The 20,511-nt window shown below is 46.1% G+C and overlaps 1 protein-coding gene across 1 annotated transcript in view; it reads right to left on the reverse strand.

The window, feature by feature from the left end:
* Nucleotides 1-20,262, reverse strand: part of PARM1 (prostate androgen-regulated mucin-like protein 1) — a 42,684-nt gene extending 22,422 nt beyond the window's left edge. The window contains exons 1-2 of the mRNA XM_034771324.1: nt 20,210-20,262; nt 18,456-18,520 (exon numbers count right to left, since the gene is read on the reverse strand). Coding sequence (XP_034627215.1) covers nt 18,456-18,520; nt 20,210-20,262 — 118 coding nt within the window. The remainder of the gene's footprint in view (nt 1-18,455; nt 18,521-20,209) is intronic.
* Nucleotides 20,263-20,511: the final 249 nt, after the last annotated feature.

Genomic DNA, 20,511 nt, shown 5'->3' on the forward strand with positions numbered 1-20,511 from the left:
CATTTTGCATTCACTGAAGGTGTTCTTGGATCAAAGGGCTGCTGTATCATAGCAAGTGCCGTTTAAGGGTGTGCATGTAATTGGGCACGACCACCTGTCGTGTGGAGTGTGCAGTGTTTGAACCAAAGTGCCCATGCACCAATTTCTCTGTCGTTAGCCCCGGATTGGTTGCAACCTCCCTGCGCACCCTTGGGAGCCCAGCTAGTAAGACATTTCGCAAGGCAGGCTGGCACCTTCCCAATGTTTCTAATGAAAGAGGCATCTTCATTATAAGGGTTGTTGCAAATGCTCAGTATAGTGACGCTGGCTGTCTAAAACCTCACTTGCAGACTTCTCAGAAAGGTGGGTGTCTGACGCTGTGTTAACTGAAAAAGGGGCTCTCGCTAACCAGTGTGCTGCTGGAGCATTGAAGGCCAAGGGTCGGCTACGTGCAGCTCCCTGCTGCGTTGTGGCTGGCACAGAACCAGAGCGGCAGAAGCGTCTCAGCAGTAGGGTATGGGAAATGTGGGCACAAATTAACTTCTGTGCAGATGTAAGAGGAGAGCAGCCAACAACTGGTTATTTTCAAAGCAAAAGGAAAGCTAGTGGAGGAAGTGTGATCCCTTCCCCTCCCCCACCGCGGACAAAATTACATCACCTTGTGTTACACATTCAGAATTGGGTTGCCAACGACAGGAAATACATGGGAGGTAAGCCAGGGCAGAATTTGGCCACTACATTTTGCTCATAATGCCAGAAATGTTGATTAGATTTAACCAAAGGACCCTGTCTTGACATTCTTGAAGTCCTGTTTCATTTTACACTTAATATCATTTTAAAATAACCATTGTAAATCACACTTCCATTTTGCTAATGGCTGTGCCTTTTCTAACCACTTAAAGAATTAGAAACCAGTTAGAGAGATTTCTTTTCCTTGATTGGGGGAGGGATAGCTCAGTGGTTTGAGCATTGGCCTGCTAAACCCAGGGTTGTGAGTTCAATCCTTGAGGGGGCCACTTAGGGATCTACTTGGTCCTGCTAGTGAAGGCAGGCGGCTGGACTCGATGACCTTTCGGGGTCCCTTCCAGTTCTATCTGATAGGTATATCTCCATATATTTACTGACCCGGTAAGGTGCTATAGCACTTATTGTCACGGTTTCATTGAGCAGGGCAATAACTCCCGAGAGTACGGCAGTATGCTAGACAGATACCCAACCTCGCCCTGAAATAAAATGCCAACACGGGATGCTTCCAGCCTTCCCAGGGGTTCTGCCATAGCCACACCGGCCACTTTATGTATTTCTAGAAGATATCACTCTGGATTATCTACATAGACTGGCCCATCTGTTTGCGCTGGTTTCTTACCAGTGGATTTGATGCATTAAATACTGAACTGACTTCCTCCTACCAGGTAAGAATGGACTGTTAATATCCCTGTTACCTCCTGTGTACATAAGTTACCGTAGATGTAGGTGTATTGGTACCGGTTTGCCTCAGTTCTGTGCATTTGTGCTGCTGCTCGATGTTTTATATGGAAAGTTGGATGCCTGAGATTTGAGATAGGAGCCAGACACTGATGAATGGTCAGATCACTTTATCACGAGTCTGATGTTTTTCTTACAGCACCAGCTCAGAGTCAAGGGGCTATATCAGAGTCCCCACTTGGATTTGTTTGTTTCCCTAGCCCTTGTAGTTGCAGAAGAGGGTAGCTTGACAATGTGACTAGAGTGCAGCTTAAAAGCTCAAACTAGAAGGGAAATTAAAAAATCCATTAAAACTTTTTTTTTTTTTTTTTTGCCCATCTTTGGCTTTTTTGCAGCCTGACTCCTGAATGCTTGGGGTTAGCAACAGTGTACGTCCGGCTTAAAATGGGGAACAATTATAGCCACTTTTTGTTGTTGGTTTTTTTTAAAAGCTGAATTAAAAATGTTCATGTCTTAATACTTCATCGATAATGGTTGGCAGCAGAAAGGAATAATAAAATCAAATAGTGAAATATCTCTAAAGATATCTTTCTATAGAAACAATTTTTTAAGGCTTAAAAACAAGTAGGCTGGGCCAAAAGGGAGTTAGGTACCTGAGGACTTCTGGTGTGAGCTGGGCATCTAATTCCCTTAGGTTAATTTGAAAAACTCAGCCCTAATCTTGCATTGGCTCTCGGATGGGAATTGTAGTTGGCAACACAATGCAATTGGATAGGAAAACGGCAGTGGAGCAAGAGGCTTCTTATAGGGAGTGCACATCAGCCTAAGCACCTCTGCTCCTTGCCAACAACAACAGACAGCTTGATGCAGGCTGTACATGTGAACTATTAGGTTCCTTTTCTAGGTCATCTCCTCTGCTGGAATTACAGTGGCATCAGTCAGAAAACCCTATGCTTGCATTTCTGCTGACACATTATTATGCTCTTGGAACATATTGACATAGATAATCTAACTGCACCTACACAGGTTTTTAATCTCCTTTCCAATGTGTATATTACTTTTTTTCGTGTGAGAGACTGCAGCTTTATGTAACCCTGTCCTAGGCATGTTGAATTATTTTCACATACTTTAAGGGAATTTCCCTTAGCCCTGGTCTATGCTATAGAGTTAGGTTGATATAAGGCGTAGCGCTTAGGTTGAGGTAGTTAAGTCGACTCAGTGTCAATGTAAACATTGCGTTGCTTACATCAACTGTTGCTGCCTTTAAGAAGCTGTCCCACAATGCCCCACACTGACAGTTAAATCGGTGCAAGCGTTCCTGGTGAGGACGCACACTGCCGACGCAAGGAATGTAGTGTGGACACGCAAAAGCGATTTAATTACTGCAGTGGCTGTACATCGCTGTAACTTAGGTCGACTTAGGCTACGTCTTCACTACCCGCCTGAATCGGCGGGTAGAAAATTCGATCCCCGAGAGATCAATATCGCATCTCATCAGGACGCGACAATCGATCCCCAAATCGACGCTTGTACTCCACCAGCGCAGGTAGGAGTAAGCGCCGTCGACGGGGGAGCCGCAGAGGTCGATTTGCCGCTGTCCTCACAGCGGGGTAAGTCGGCTCGGATATGTCGAATTCAGCTATGCGCTGAATTTGCGTATCTTAAATCGACACCCCTTCCCCCCGTAGTGAAGACGTAGCCTTAATTTTGCAGTGTGACTTGCCTTTAGAGTCTCATTTGATCTCTCTCTTTTGCAACAGCGCTGGAGAGTCTATACCTACCAGAAACAAAGCTTTCTGAGCTTGGGTTAAAATGCTGGCTGAAAATTACGGAGTTAATTAGTGTGTGTGAGAATGACTCTAAACAGAGTCCTACACTTCGCAAGTAAGGGGAGTCCTGCCACAGTAAACAAACTCCAGGTGACAAGACAGTGAGTGACCCACTTTTAATTTTGTTTTGCTACCACAGCTCTACTAGTAAGTCACCCAGTCACAAAGTGAAACCGTTTTATTGAATGTAGCCCCTTTTTCTGGATTGTCTGGGACTAGATGAGCATTTCCAGCTTTGAAGTGCTCTGTATCAGCTTGAAGGTGTGTCTCTTTCACCAACAGAAGTGGGTCCAAGAAAAGATATTACATCTCCCACCTTGTCTCTAATTTTCTCCTAAGTGTCAGACTCTTCAGCCAAGCCTCTCCTCTTAAATGGATCCGTAAGAGGCAACAAGTGGGGAATGCATTCGATTGTGGTGTGATTGCCTCTCCCCTTCTTGGGTAGTCTGCTGTGATTACTTTCTCTATTTATAGTGCTAGGCTTACAGGGCTCTAGCCAGGGAGTTCAAGAAATAGTAACACAGTGGTGTCAATATCAGGGCCGGCTCTACCATTTTTGCCACCCCAAGCGAAAAAAAAAAAAAAGCCGCTCGGACTGTGCCGCCCCAAGACTAGACGGAATGCCGCCCCTTAGCATGTGCCACCCCAGGCACGTGCTTCCTCCGTTGGTGCCTGGAGCTGGCCCTGGTCAATATTATGGGTTGAAGTTAGGCTCTTTGAGCCAAACCAGGCCGGGAGTGAGATGAAGGCGGTGCCATGGGGACATACATCCCAGCAGGCTAGCTACACCTAGTGAAAAGGTGTAGCATGCGCTTTGCACCTTCTGGCCCTGTGAATGTGACCTTCTAATGGGCTTTCCCAGCAGGAGATTTAATCTGAGCAGTACTGAGATGAGACCTCTGCAGTGCTTGTTCATGAGCCTTCCCGTATGCAACTCTTGTCTGTCTGTCCTCTCCCATGTGTGTACCACTGTCCTCTGCTGAAAGGAACATCGGACTGGACTGCGTAGCCTTCTGCTGACGACACAGGATGTTGCTTTACAAGCGTGAACACTCCGTGGAATACTGGGAGCATTTGCTAAACAATTGAATTGAGTTATTGTGCTTATTAAAAGGATATAGATGAATCTGGAATGACTAATCCAGGTCAGGCTCTCTTTGCACATGAATAACTAGGAAGGTATTTAGAACAGCCTCTTAACGTGTACAGATTTGTGACCGAACTATAGCTCAGCTCAACTGCTTGGTCATTTGTGCAGATTGAAGATTTTTAGATGGCCTGTATCCAAGCAGCAGCCACACATCCTTTACTGCCCGGTGTTAATCTAGCTGTGTTAAAATCAATATCTGTAGTGTCCTTGCAGCTTCGTTTTTATAACGGCACCACGGAAGGGTTGTCGGAGAGACGCTGGGTAATGTCTTCAATCTGGCTCAGAAGTAGAAAGCTTTCACCCTTCCCTCAAAACGAGCACCACGTCTCATTAGCCAGACCCCTATTGGGGTGGGGTAGCTTTTTGTATCATTTGGTGTGCATGGATTTAAACAAGCAAAGGGCTTTTTCACAGCCCTGCATAAAATATGGCCAGTGAAATCATGGAGATTAATGCTCTGAATGCTGCATGGTTAAGGACAGGAAGGAGTGATGCCATGAAAGGGCTTTTCCTGGACAGTAGCTCTCTCCAGCCTATGTGCTAGCGCTCCACTGGACCAAGGGGAAAAAACCCTACTGCACATGAACAAATACTCCTATTACCACGCAGATGAAATGAAAATAGGAAGGGTGTAATAATACAAACTCCATATATTCTGGGTGAAATTGGTCATGCTGCCTATAGTGAACATTGCCCAACGCTTCTCATTATAAGGCACTGTTTTCAGTTGCTTCTAATTCTGCCAAACTTTAAAGGGGGCCCAGACAATAGAATTCAGGCATTTCCTTACTTTTTTGAGTGCTTGATTTTGCAACCAGGGGTTAATAATGTAGTGTAATATAGAATATTGGATGAGGGTTGGGGAAGCTGAATCAAGGAGCAAGTAAGCACAAAGTCAGCAGCTAAAAGGGGCAGTCTAGCAAATACCTGGGCAAAACAGTCAAGGCAGAAGTACCTAATAAATAGACTGTTACTTTGATTTATTGGCTAGCTGAGTAGTTTCCTGTGTCACTGCTTTATGCTGCTGCATGGTCACTAGGTGACTGAAGTAATTTTTAGGGAGCCTTGAGCTCTCTGTATTTAAATAAAGAGATACAAACATTCAAAGAAAACAAATGGGAGGGAGGAAGGGGTGTCTTTTATGCTGTCCCATTGTCCCCGCTGTATCTGTGGATTAGGAGTGTCAGCGGGTAGGGGAAGGGCTTGCCTTATTTGCAAAGCTGTAATAGGGTGACCAGATGTCCCGATTTTATAGGGACAGTCCCGATTTTTGGGTCTTTTTCTTATATAGGATCCTATTACCCCCCACCCCTTGTCCCGATTTTTCACACTTGCTGTCTGGTCACCCTACGCTGTAACACCGAAGGAGAGGTGTGTGTCGATGCTGTCTCTGTCATCTAACCTTCTGCACTTATCCCTGCAACATCCCTTCCCCATTGCCACCGAAGTTTGCAGCTGCACAGAGGAGGTTGCCCCTAGAGAATCCACACTGGATTTCGTTACTGACCCAGGCTCTGGGATGCTTATGCAGTGTCGTATGGTTTCCAATGCAGTGCAGGCCTGCCAAATGTCATGCCTCTTGAGTGACGCGTGTGGCAGGTGAACTCTCATATGTGAGACTCTCCCCCCCCCCCCCCCATGAAACGTCCTTTGGCCTAGGTGAAGGTGCACTGGTCTGGGAGCCATGAGATCATGGGTTCAGGTGTTGCCACTTCTACCAAGTGAGGTTAGTTCTGTGCAGTCCACAACCCTTATTACTGACCAAGGCCTCACATCCCTGTTCCAGGCGTCATGAAACCGTCATTCCCCACCCACTAACTGACAAGGTCACTTGTGGTGGAGCTGGGACAGTCTCCAGATCTGTAATAGGACAGAGCAGAGCTTTGTTTCCTATCTATGGGCTTGGCTATCCTGTCTGTAATGGCTTCTCTAACCCGTTCACCACCCTCTGTGAATCGTGAAGAGAACCCAGGGCTATAGATACCCAATGTTTCGTGGCTGTCTCTCATGTAGTTGTCAGCCCGCTGGCAAAGTCTGTAATGTGCCCCTCTAGGGGGCTGGTCCACGGAGGAGAATAGTCTACGTTTGCTACCACCTGCTCTTTCAAGCGCAAGAACTCTGAATTGAAGATCTTAAGGTCCTGGGTTCAAACTCTGCTAACCACCATGTTGGAAAAATGTATGCTGTCATTAAAGACTGTTGCTTAAAGCATATGCATCATGGGACAGAATCAAACTTGCACAGATAACCTTAATTCTGGCCCTTAGTGTCTTGAGCACCTGAGTTTGGCCCCAATGTTAATCTTTTTATATAATATAAAAGAACTCTTCCTAAATCATGGTGAGGATCCAGAATAACTATAATCCTTGAAATGTTATATCGTAGAACACTTTTTGGACATTAATATTTGTTGTCTTTACTTTCTTAATGGGAGCTGTCCCTTTAAAAACAAGATGGGGCACTTTGATTGTAGGGTATGTTTGCAGGGGAGGGACAGCAGTGTCGGGGAGGATAAGGGGAAGATCCTATGTAGAACCGGTGCCCCCGGCCCCAATCTAACACTGCCCTGTCCCCTGTTCATTGCTACACTGGGTCAGAATATTACAGATGATTGAGATGCTTTTCCTGTGTGTGGCATGCCGGGGGATGGGGGACTTGTGCATCAGATCTGCTGCCAAGGGGGTCCTGTGAGATTGCAGAGATGGTGTGGGGCTGGAGCGACCCCTCTTACTTTTTTGGAGATTTTTGACAGAACCTGACCTGTGCCAGGAAGGCAACATTAGCAACAGAGTCAAGTTCCACACCAAGTTTTCCAGTACATTCTGTGATGCAAGAAAAAATCCTTTAACAAAGCATAAGAACGGCCGTACCGGGTCAGACCAAAGGTCCATCTAGCCCAGTATCCTGTCTATCGACAGTGGCCAATGCCAGGTGCCCCAGAGGGAGTGGACCAACAGGCAATGATCAAGTGATCTCTCTCCTGCCATCCATCTCCACCCTCTGACAAACAGAGACTAGGGACACCATTCCTTACCCATCCTGGCTAATAGCCATTAATGGACTTAACCACCATGAATTTATCCAGTTCTCTTTTAAACGCTGTTATAGTCCTAGCCTTCACAACCTCCTCAGGTAAGGAGTTCCACAAGTTGAGTGTGCGCTGCGTGAAGAAGAACTTCCTTGTATTTGTTTTAAACCTGCTGCCTATTAATTTCATTTGGTGACCCCTAGTTCTTGTATTATGGGAATAAGTAAATAACTTTTCCTTATCCACTCTCTCCACATCACTCATGATTTTATATACCTCTATCATATCCCTCCTTAGTCTCCTCTTCTCCAAGCTGAAGAGTCCTAGCATCTTTAATCTCTCCTCATATGGAACCCGTTCCAAACCCTTAATCATTTTAGTTGCCCTTTTCTGAACCATTTCTAGTGCCAGTATATCTTTTTTTAGAGGAGGAGACCACATCTGTACGCAGTATTCGAGATGAGGGTGTACCATCGATTTATATAAGGGCAATAATATATTCTCAGTCTTATTCTCTATCCCCTTTTTAATGATCCCTAACATCCTGTTTGCTTTTTTGACCGCCTCTGCACACTGCGTGGACGTCTTCAGAGAACTATCCACGATGACTCCAAGATCTTTTTCCTGACTTCTTGTAGCTAAATTAGCCCCCATCATATTGTATGTATAGTTGGGGTTATTTTTTCCAATGTGCATTACTTTACATTTATCCACATTAAATTTCATTTGCCATTTTGTTGCCCAATAACTTAGTTTTGTGAGATCTTTTTGAAGTTCATCACAGTCTGCTTTGGTCTTAATTATCTTGAGCAGTTTAGTATCATCTGCAAACTTTGCCACCTCACTGTTTACCCCTTTCTCCAGATCATTTATAAATAAGTTGAATAGGATTGGTTCGAGAACTGACCCTTGGGGAACACCACTCCCCTTGTGGGTTCCCGTACCAGCTGTTCCATGAAGCAGTCATTTAAAGTATCGAGAAATTTTATCTCTGCATTTCGTCCTGCAGTGAAATGTTCCCAGTCAATACGCGGATAATTGAAATCTCCCACTATTATTGGGTTCTTAATTTTGATAGCCTCTCTAATTTCCCTTAGCATTTCATCATCACTATCACTGTCCTGGTCAGGTGGTCTATAATAGATTCCTAATGTTATATTTTTATTAGAGCATGAAATTTCTATCCATAGAGATTCTATGGAACATGTGGATTCACTCAAGATTTTTACTTCATTTGATTCTACATTTTTTTTTTCACATATAGTGCCACTTCCCCCCCTCCTCCCCCCGCACGACCTGTTCTGTCCTTCCCATATATTTTGTACCCCGGAATGATTGTGTCCCATTGATTGCTCTCAGTCCACCAGGTTTCTGTGATGCCTATTATATGAATATCCTCCTTTATCACGAGGCACTCTAGTTCACCCATCTTATTATTTAGACTTCTAGCATTTGTGTACAAGCACTTTAAAAACTTGTCACTGTTTATTTGTCTGCCCTTTTCTGATGTATCAGATTCTTTTTTATGTGAATGTTTATCATCTGATCTGGCCCTTACATTATCCTCCTCCATCCTCTGCTCCTGACTATAACCTGGAGATTCTCTATCATTAGACTGTCCCCTAAGAGAAGTCTCTGTCCGATCCACATGCTCCTCCGCAGCAGTTGGCTTTCCCCCATCTCCTCGTTTAAAAACTGCTCTACAACCTTTTTAATGTTTAGTGCCAGCAGTCTGCTTCCACTTTGGTTTAGGTGGAGCCCATCTCTCCTGTATAGGCTCCCCCCATCCCAAAAGTTTCCCCAGTTCCTAATGAATGTAAACCCCTCCTCTCTACACCATCATCTCATCCATGCATTGAGACTCTGCCTGCCTACCTGGCCCTGCGCGTGGAACTGGGAGCATTTCTTTATACAGCACTAGATCAGCACATGACCACAGCCAGTTTTTCAAACCCTATTAGAAGGAGCTTCTCATGACAGAGAATCTCTGAGATCCAATAATGTCAGCAGGCTGGTTGAAGCCCTGGGGTTCTCCTAATTATCTAGCCGGAGGGAAGGAAGGCTCAGTGAAATTTCATGTGCAAAACAGACTAACTGGACAGGCCAGAGGAAAATCAGCTGGCCTGAGTGTATAAACTCTAAGACTATCTTTGATTTAAATAAAACTCTTCCACTAGCAGCAGAACCACTGCATGAACATGCTGCCAGTGTCCAGCACAGAATACAGTCTCAGTGGTAATAATGGCAGCTTCCCGTCCTTCCAGAGTGGTAGGCAGGCAACCCCCCGGATCCTTTCTTGTCTGCAAGCTCCTCTCACAAGTATTCATTCTAAACAAGCACTAGAGAGCGTCTCTGGGTCCCACAGAAACAGCCTGAGGCAGGTTTAAAGGGAGTCCATTGCAAAACCACTCTACCATTAAACTGTCCCCTTAGTCCAGCAATGGCCACTGCATTTGACTGCGCCCATTTTCCTACTCAGCTCTAGTTTAGGGAGCTATTTGGGCCTTACCTCTGCAATGAGACGCAATGAAACAGCCACCACTCCTTTTCTTTTGAATTTCCATAGGTAATCCAGCTGACAAGTTCAGTTCTCCAAGGGAAAGCCCCTCTACCATCTAGAATACACTTACCCTGACCCCAGTTAAAAGCTGCTTTCTGAACACACCAAAGCTACAACTGGGAAGGAAACGGTCTCTTCCCATCCTGAACTGGAGCGAAAAATTAAAATCTCAATTTTTTTTTTTACCAACCAAAAAATGTTGTTTTTGGTTTGGGTCAATCTAAACATTTCATTTTGATATTTTTGAAATATTTAGTTTCAATTTCAACCATTTCCCATGCAAAGTTTCACGGTTTTGACACATTTGCATTTTTCAGTGAAAAAACATGTCATCTAAAAGTTCCTCAGCAGTCCAACTCAAAGCCCCCATCACAGATCTTTGACCATCAGCTAAAGGGGTTTGTATGCTTGAGGCCGCCAGTCGTGTACACAAGTGAGTGCTAGAACATAGAATCGTAGGACTGGAAGGGACCTCGAGAGGTCATCTAGTCCAGTCCCCTGCACTCCTGGCAGAACTAAGTATTATCTAGGCCAGGGATCGGCAACCTTTGGCACGCGGCTCGCCACGGTAAGCACCCTGGCGGGCCAGGCCAGTTTGTTTACCTGTTGCATCCGCAGGTTCGGCCAATCACAGCTCCCACTGGCCGCAGTTCGCTGTTCCAGGCCAATGGGGGTGGTAGGAAGCGGCAGCCAGCACATCCCTCGGCCCACGCCGCTTCCCGCAGCCCCCATTGGCCTGGAGCGGCGAACTGCAGCCAGTGGGCGTCGCGATCAGCCGAATCTGCGGACGAGGCAGGTAAACAAACCGGCCCGGCCGCCAAGGGGCTTACCCTGGCAGGCCGCGTGCCAAAGGTTCCTGATTCCTGATCTAGACCATCCCTGACATTGTCTAACCTGCTCTTAAAAACCTCCAATGATGGAGATTCCACAACCTCCCTAGGCAATTTATTCCAGCGCTTAACCACCCGGACAGTTAGGAAATTTTTCCTAATGTCCAACCTAAACCGCCCTTCCTGCAATTTAAGTCCATTGCTTCTTGTAACAACCTTTTATGTACTTGAAAACTGTTATGTCTCTGCTCAGTCTTCTCTTCTCCAGACTCAACAAACCCAATTTTTTCAATCTTCCCTCATAGATCATGTTTTCTAGACCTTTAATCATTTTTGTTGCTCTTCTCTGGACTTTCTCCAGTTTGTCCACAACTTTCCTGAAATGTAGCACCCAGAATTGGACACAATAATCCAGATGAGGCCTAATCAGCGCAGAGTAGAGTGGAAGAATTACTTCTCGTGTCTTGCTTACAACACTCCAGCTAATACATCCCAGAATGATGTTTGCTTTTTTTGCAACAGTGTTACACTGTTGACTTATATTTAGCCTGTGATCCACTGGGACCACTGTACCCTTTCCACAGTACTCCTTCCTAGGCATCATTTCCCATTTTGTATGTGTGCAATTGATTGATTGTTCCTTCCTAAGTTAAGTACTTTGCATTTGTTCCTTATTGCATTTCATCCTATTTACTTCAGACCATTTCTCCAGATTATTTTGAATTTTAATCCTATCCTCCAAAGCACTTGCAACCCCACCCAGTGTGGTATTGTCTGCAAACTTTATAAATGTCCTCGTTATGCCATTATCTAAATCATTGATTAAGATATTGAACTGGACCCAGGACCAGTGTTCCCTCTAATGTTCCCCACGCATGTGCGGAATGAATTTTGTTGTGTGTCACACATCACCTTCATATGGGTGCACATAACAAAATTCATGTGGTGGGCGTGGGGCTGAGGGGTTCGGAGTCTGGGAGGGGGCTCAGGGCTGGGGCAGAGGGTTGCGGTGCAGGAGTGTGAGGACTCCAGCTGCGGGTGTGGGCTCTAGGGTGGGGCTGGGGATGAGGGGCTCAGGGCTGGGGCAGAGGTTTGGGGGGAGGATTCCGGCTGGGGGTGTGGGTTCTGGGGTGGGGCTGGGGATGAGAGGTTTGCGGTGCAGGAGGGTGCTCCAGGGCTATGGCGGGGAGAGAGGACTCCCTCCCAGCTCTCCCTCCTTGCAGCAGCACGATAGGTGCCCTTCCCACAGCCCCTGCAGGTCTGGGCCAGGTTTCGGGAAGGGGCGCCCTGCGACGGGTCTGGGTCACGGTGGGGCCAGGCTGCCACGGCTGGGTCCGGGCTGTGGCATACTTGGGGCTGGGACCCTCCCCGGGCGGGTTCCTTGAGCACCTGCATGGAGCTAAATAGGCTGCTGCGTGGCCACGTAGCTTACAGGGAACTTAGGCCAGGACCAATCTCTGCCGGACCCCACTCGATATGCCCTTCCAGCTTGACTGTGAACCACTGACAACTACTCTCTGGGAATGGTTTTCCACCAGTTATGCATCCACCTTATAGTAGTTCCATCTAGATTGCATTTCCCTAGTTTGTTTATGGGAAGATCTCACAAGACAACATCAAAAGTCTTACTGATGTCAAGGTATACCATATCTACTGCTTCCCCCATCCACAAGGCTTGTTACCCTGTCAAAGAAAGCTATTAGTTTGGTTTGACACAATTTTTCTTGACAAATCCATACTGACTGGCCTCATTATCTTCTAGGTGTTTGCAAATTGATTGCTTAATTATTTGCTCCATTATCTTTCCGGGTACTGAAGTTAAACTGACTGGTCTGTAATCCCTGGGTGGTCCTTATTCCCCTTCTTATAGATGGGCACTATATTTGCCCTTTTCCAGTCCTCTGGAATCTTTCCCATTTTGCATTACTTTCGGAAGATAATCGCTAATGGCTCAAACATCTCTTCAGTCAGATACTTGAGTATTCTAGGATGCATTTCATCAGGCCCTGCTGACTTGAAGACATCTAACTTGTCTAAGTAATTTTTAACTTGTTCTTTCTCTATTTTAGCCTCAGATTCTACCTCATTTCCACTGGTATTCACTATGTTAGATGTCCAATCGTTACTAAACCTTTTGATGAAAACAAACAAAAAAGTCTGCCATTTCCACATTTTCTGTTGTCTCCTCCCCCTCACCCCCCGCCCCCGTTAAGTAACGAGCCTACCCTGAGACTATCAAGGCCAGGACAAAACAATCATTCTTTATGGCAGATACCACAATGGACCAATATTCACAATCTAGCCTGTACTGCCAGAGCTATGGGGAGAAGAGGGACCGTAGCAGCCCCATGGAGACTTCCCATCCTAGGCAGCCAAAAGGCAGGACTGTTCAGGGTGCCTGGGATTCGCACGCTCAACAACAATTGTTATGACTGCTCCAGACGCAATTTCTAAGTTACTGCGGATGCACTGGGGTGGAGGACTTGGCCATATCCCACTGGATCAGTGAGTGCTGCAGAGCAAATAAACTAGGTCCTCCTTGCAGACAGGGCATTCTCCACAAGGGGCTCTCCGGGTTGGAATTTACTCCTCCCCTTGGTCTAAAACTGCCTGAATTTTCCGAGTCTGGCAATGTGTCCCGAAGACCCTGGGTCTGGGTGATGTGTGGGAGGGTTTTGGCTGGTTATTTTCTGGCTTTGCGGAAGTGGCTGGCTTCATTCTGCTTCCCATGATTGTTTAACATCCACCAAAAGCACATCTAATTTTGGTTAGGCGCTTTGTTTGGATTTATACAGTACATAGGGTTCCTTGGAGGGCTAGGTCACAGTTCTGCCTGGCTCCTGCAATGATGAGGGGAAAGGCTCCCTCTTCCCCAGGGCATCTGACGAAGAGGAGACAGAATGTCACCCACACATGGATAACTTTGGGAATGTCCTAGTGGCAGACACAGCTCAGTCTTTTCAGGGTTATGTAGATGTCTTCCTGAACAAACATTCCAGTAAAATTCACAAGTGCTCTCCCACGCTCTGAAGAAAGGTCATCACTAAGACTTTTAACTCATAACCTATCTGTGAAAGCGGTTCCTGTGCTTCCAACTTCCTGATTTTCTCTGTGTGATGCTTTGGGGTTCAACCCAGACCAGTAAAGGGTGTCACTCTCTGCCCTGCTACTCTGGGTGCCTCTGTGCAGTTTTGGCTCAGAGCCCTGCTTACAGCACGAAAGCCTCACCCTGGCATTCACCACCCTGGTTACTCCTTGCGGGGTGGCACCCACAAACTCCCGTCCCTAGTTTTCCCAAAACCATCCTTCTGACTGCAGCACTCTCAGAAGGTTATGAAGTTTGCTGCTCCCTTAAAGAGACAGTACACATGACCAACCCAGTAATTTAGGAGAGGACTTGCCCTTTCTTTAACATACAGCACTGAAATGCAAGGCTTTGTCTACACTACCACTGTTATCAGTCAGAGGTGTGAAAAAACCACCCCCGACCGACAAGTTTCACTGGCAAAAGCACAGGTGTGGATGGCGCTACATTGGCAGGAGACACTCTCCTGCCGACACAGCTAATGCTGCTCTTTGGGGGTGGTTTAATTATGCCAGCAGGAGAGTGGCTACAAGAGAGACCATACAGCTGTGCCACTAAGGTCCATAGTGAAGACATTAATAAACTTATTTTTAGGCTAAGACTATAGGATGAAGTGATTTCTAATCAGAGGGAAAGATGAAAAGTTACAAACTAAACATGGATTCTAGTGACTAAATTTAACTTCAGCAAGTTACAGTCTTGGTTGAAGCCGGTTTCTCACCTATATTCAGTTTCAGAGGCTTTCAACTCTCTTGATTGAAAGGGGTCGCTTTGCTCAGATGTACAAGAGCTCTGGCCTCTTGTTTTACGGATGCCATCATGGGTTTCTGTCCTTGCTTATATCTTCCAAAGTTCAAAGACCTCGTTTCAGGAGGCAGGAAAGTTTCCTGGCGCTGCCATTTCCATCCCCCCATTGAGAGTGTTAAGTGGCCATCTTCCACAGTGATTTGCCGGACTGTTTTGTCTACTCTTCATGTAAATGTAATTTCATTGTCTCTCCTTGCTCAATTCACACCGGAGACACCTCCAAACAGGAGGAACCATGTTCCTTTGTCTAGGGCGGGGTGACTTGAGCCTTGCCTGACCAACACATTTTAAGAACATATTTCCAGCACATTTATATTTGTTCATATATCACCCATACATACACTACACCATAATATTTGGCAGTTTATGATCCCTTACATGATATCTTTTAGATGCAGAACATGACCATAGTGAATTGGGGCAAGAAGTATGTCAGACCTGATAGGAGTTATGTTACCCTCTGCCAGTTGGCATTGAGGGGCTCGCTGGTTCACACTCTTATCTCAAACGTTGCAACTGCAAAGTCAGTTTTTTAAACAAGAACAGATGGCTGCTGTATCTAAATGGTCCACTGCTGCCAACTCTTTCAAAGATATGGACAATTTTTTCTGAGTCATTCTTGAATGCTTTATGACTGGATTATGACAAAAATCTGCAACTGCCCCATACACCTCATATCAACTCACCTACTCATGCCCCCAGATTGACTAGATCAGATGAACGGATAAAGTTTCCACAATAGAACAGTCTCAGCTTTCAAATAGCAAAGACCTATTTGACCACCAGCTAAGCTCTTGACTTGAAAAGTAAATAAGGGTGAGACCCCAGAAAAGACCTCAGTTTGTTTTCCACTCATATGTTTGCACAACAAAACCTAATCTAATGTGGTTTACTTGCAATCATGAAGGTCAAGCAGCATCCCACCTACTGCAGAAACTAAAGAGCTGTCCTTTAGCTCTTCTCTGCTAGACTGTCTGAAATCACCAACTTTCCACATGCACTGCTTTGTAAACAACCTACTGTACACGAAGAACAAACCAAGCCAGGCTGCTCCCACAATAAGTAACACAAACTCTGGCTATTTTCCAGTAAGAGCAGACGAAGCTAAATTCAGCTTTGCAATATGGAACACCCCAACCACATTTCACTGAGTAAATCAAGTACTGAAGTTAGAATCTCACAAGCAATCATGGCTAAGCCATCCAGTCTCCTCCTTGCAAACATAAAGTGAATGTTTGTGCCTTAGCTCTAAATGTCTCTTTCCTTTTTCTATCTATTGTTATACAGATACTTCTATCTGAAATCACAATGGACTTCAGACAATGGAGAACGGATGGTATATGTTCTGGAACTGCTGTTCCAGCAAAAGCATACATCTCATCCTCAAAAGATCGTCGTATTCTTAAGGATTTTCCTGAAAGTTGGAGAAATGTGCAGTTGCTGGTCACCGTGTCCCCTACACAGCCAGAAACTTCTGATAAGGGGACAGTGTGAAAAGCCACCATATTAACAGTGAACTTTCCAGCCTCCTGCGTGCTGAGATCTGGCATCCTGTCACATCGCTATATGCCAGCAACACAATGGCTTAAGTTGATTTTTGAACATAATGAGGCCGCTGGCTCATTTTGTAACCCTTTATCTCAGCATGAACTCTGCTCTCATTAAGACAGATTGTTTACAGCATCAAGTCTTTCTCCAATGATGATTTCCCTCCCCAATGAAGAGCTCTCTTGAGATGCTGGACTTGTTACATTTCTTAAAAGTCTCTCTTGCCTTTACAAGCCAAAATGGTCTGAATAATTAAAACACATGTTTATCCCACAGGGATTTCAGCAACTCTTGTGACCATAAGAGGAAATAATTCGGTAGCTAGTGGCACCAAGGAGGGAGAAGAGTTATTTAAACTAAAGGACAACATACAAACTGGCCGTGAACAAATGTAGGCTCAGGGCCGACCTTAGGGAAAATTGGTGCCCCAGACCTCATGGGTGCCCCCCATTGCCCCAGGCCTGTGTGGGTGCCGCCCCTGGTACTCATGGGCTCCCCAGAATCCCCCCTTCACTCCGAACCACTGCATTGTGCCGTCTTAGCCCCTGCACCCCTACCCCTTAACTGCACCCCCTTCCTGCAGCCACATGGGGAAAGTGACCTGGATGCACAGACGTAACGCTTGGTGTTACTCCTCACTCCCACCCCCACTTACAGCCCCCTGGGGGGTGGAGTGGAGGAACAGTATCTGCCTCACTGCTCACCTCCCCCTCCACTAGGAGGAAGCAGGGAGAAATCTGGGTGCTGCCCTACATGGAGCTCCCCTACTAGCCCGGAGTAGCTTCTGACTCTACACCGGCCGTGCATGCCTCAGTGATGCCGCACAGCGCCCCCCTGACCACCCAGGTGGCCCACCCCTGCGTAGGCTGGAAATTAGAAGGTTTCTAACCATCAGAGAAGTGAGGTTCTGAAACAGCCTCTCCAGAGCAGGTGTGGGGGCAAACAACCTAACCAGTGTTAAGCTGTAGCTTGCTACGTTCATGAAGGGGATTATATGATGGGGTTGTGTGCGATAGCAGGCGACTGGACTTGATGACTCAGGAGGTCCCTTCCAGTTCTTCATTCCAGATTGGTTGGTCTCCAAACATATGTGAAGTGTTATCGCTTTGAATGTTAGGTAAAAAAAATACCAGTAAATTAAAAATTAACAGCTGCTGGATCAAGAACACCACCAGCTGTTGAACTGTAAAATCTGAGGTAAAGAATATTCAAAGCTACGAGGGCTAACGCTTTGGGAGAGAAGTAATGGCAGAGACAAAAGTTCTTTTAGTTTCAAAGATAGAAATGGTCTAATGAAGGCCTTCTGCTTCCCCTCTCCAATGGAGAAATGGGATCATTTGAAAACTTTCTCATTCTGCTCAGTGCAAACTTTAGTGTCATCTTCCTCCTCCAAAGTAATGTCCTCGTTGTTGTTTAAAACTTCAAAGATTGAGCAGGCGCAATATATCACAGGAGTCTTTTGGTTAATGAATTAGGCTAAGAAGAAAAAAAAGAGGCGATTCTTTTTGTGGAGCAATTTTGGGGTTAAACTAGAAAGCACCTGAGAGACTTACTGTTCCTTTTGAGTATTTTATTTTCTAAAGCAAGGTTGAGATTCCCAACACTTTAGTCTGGATTACTCTGTTGGCCTTTGTACTTATTAGATCCAATTTCCAATGGGAGGATTCCAGAAGTCAAGTCTATACTTCGAGATTGTGACCCACTGTCTTCCACCATTAAAATGGGAGTAATTAATTTTCAATAACCATGAAATATTGTTGAGCCAATTACACTGTAAGAATTTTCCAAAGAAGAGGCATTGTGTGTTAATGTGTTAAAAAACCCGCTGGCATCCATCTATTTTACTATAAGGGGAACCAAGTTAGAGTATGGCATAAGTCATTCTCGCTCAACAACAATGCTTCTGTGTTAAAAACACCAACAACAAAAATCTTGCAGAATTAAGGCTCGCTCCTGCAAACAGTCACACAGGTGGGTAGTGCAGGTAGATTCAGGCCTTATGTAGTTAGGGTAGAATTGCTTTCTCCTTATTAAGATAATTAACTTATCTGATGTCCTGAGTCTATGAGCTGTCTGTAACAGATGCGGGGAGCAAGCTGAAGTGCTAGAGGTGAACCCTGCTACAGAGCTGGGAAGTCACAGAGTGGGAGTGCTCTGTTATGGCCTGCTAGTGGATTTTAAACCTGGCAAGCAAATTCTGTAGTCAATAAATACCTGACTGGCACCTAGAGGGAAAACTGGCACACAGATGTTGGTTAGTCCAAAGTCTTGGGCAAGTCCTAGTGTATTAGTAGTTCTTGAACAGATTGTTCCCTTTGCACGTTTACTTCTGGACTGTGAGGAATGCCATTGAGTTCGATGCAGTTCCACTTACTAGGACTCATTCAGGGTAATGAGCATTATGCCTGGTAGAAAACGTTTGCAAGATCAGCTCCTATGTTTCTTTACTACGAGCCTTGCACAATTGGACAGATTCAATGGTGCCTCGTGCACGTGAGCTGTTCGTGTATTAATGACACCCTCCTTCTCAATAGGAAACAAATACAAAACATAGGGGGGTGGCGAGCTTCAACCCTGCTCCAACAGCTGCTGCTGATTTCCCTGTCTGCACACTGGCGGGGTGGGCCGAGCCCAGGGAGGTTCACCTCTACAGAGGGCAGCTCGTGCTCTGCCTTGGGTGCACTGCTTCCATTTACAGCCGGAGTTCCCTGTGAGCGTGCCTGCTGCTGGATACTCCGGGGGAGTATTGACGAGCACGGGGGCCCTGGGGAAGTCTCCCCTAGCTGCCTTGAGGCTTCCTGGCAGCATGGGAGTTGCAGATCCTTTGCACCACTGACCATTCCCCTTGCTGGACTTTACCCCACAGCCTGGATTCCCAGCGGTGGAATGTGGCAAAGAATTGAGCCCCTTATAAGCCCCATTGAGCCTATTAAAGGTAAGCGGATTCTCACGGTTTTCAGTAGGCATTGGAGTGGGGTCTCTCGGAAATGTGGCCACATTAAGGACACACTGTAATGCTACCTCTAGGACTGCTAGAACTTCAATGGTATCTGCAAACAAGCACCAGCGGCACTGTAATTACCACAATAATCTAGGCACACACCTTCCTCCTCCACAGTTATTCACATGCTTCTACAGGACCCTACACAGCAGAGAACCAAACAAGTACAGTATATTTTTGATGTTCCTTATAACACACTTACAACTGCTATGCAAGCCAGTGGTGCTTTTCTTCTAAACACGGTTGTATAACCAGGGGGGCTGGAACAATTTGTATAGTGGGGGTGCTGAGAGCCATTGATCCAAACTGTAAACCCTGAATATGATGGAAACTACTTCACGCCTGGGGGTGCGGGAGCACCCCTAGTTCCAGCACCTCTGCATATAACGTATTTTTCAAAAGGCAACTGGATGTGCTCCAAGAAAGGAGGATATAACAATCCCTAAGGTAATATGGTACTGGATGGCCAAACCGAAGGAAGCATTGTTGTGGAACAAGAACAAAGCTCACACTTATGCCATTATTCAGAACAGTAAAGTGAGGTATGCTACATTGTACAGCATTGCTTACAAGCAGGCTTGTGCTAACCGGCAGCCGCTCTGAGTATCGGGTCCTGCTGATTAAACTCACTGGCTGAGCCAACTTTCTCTGCGCTAATCTCACCATAAAAACAGGTAATGGCACCGCCTCCAAGTTATAGGCTTCATGGCAGTGGTGGGCAACCTACAGCCTGCAGGCCACATGTGGCCCGTCAGGGTAATCCGCTGGGGGGCTGCAAGACAGTTTGTTTACATTGACCGTCTGCAGCTCCCAATGGCCGTGGTTTGCCATTCCCAGCCAATGGGAGCTGCAGGAAATGGCGGCCACCCTGTGCCGCTCCCATGGGCCGGGAACGGCGAACCGCGGCCATGGGGAGCTGAGGATGGTCAATGTAAACACACTGTCTCATGGCCCCCCAGCGGATTACCCTGACGAGCCGCGTGCGGCCCGGGAGCCACAGGTTGCCCACCACTGCTTCATGGTTAGAGCCCATCCCCAGGTTGTCTTTCTCTAGGCTTAGCTCTAGCAATGTGGGATACAATTAACTGAGCAGTGGATTTAGAGCACGTAAAAAACAAACAGGGAACTTGATCTTGCTCCCAAGGCAGTGGACTGCAAAACTCCCATTGACTTCAGTGGAAGCAGAATTGAGCCCCGAGTGGAGCTAGCCAGCTGGGTTTATTTTGCTGACCTACATTTGATTCTCATAAACCACCCACAGTTTCAGTG

The sequence above is a fragment of the Trachemys scripta genome, chromosome 5 (assembly GCF_013100865.1).
Source record: "Trachemys scripta elegans isolate TJP31775 chromosome 5, CAS_Tse_1.0, whole genome shotgun sequence".
NCBI lineage: Eukaryota > Metazoa > Chordata > Testudines > Emydidae > Trachemys > Trachemys scripta.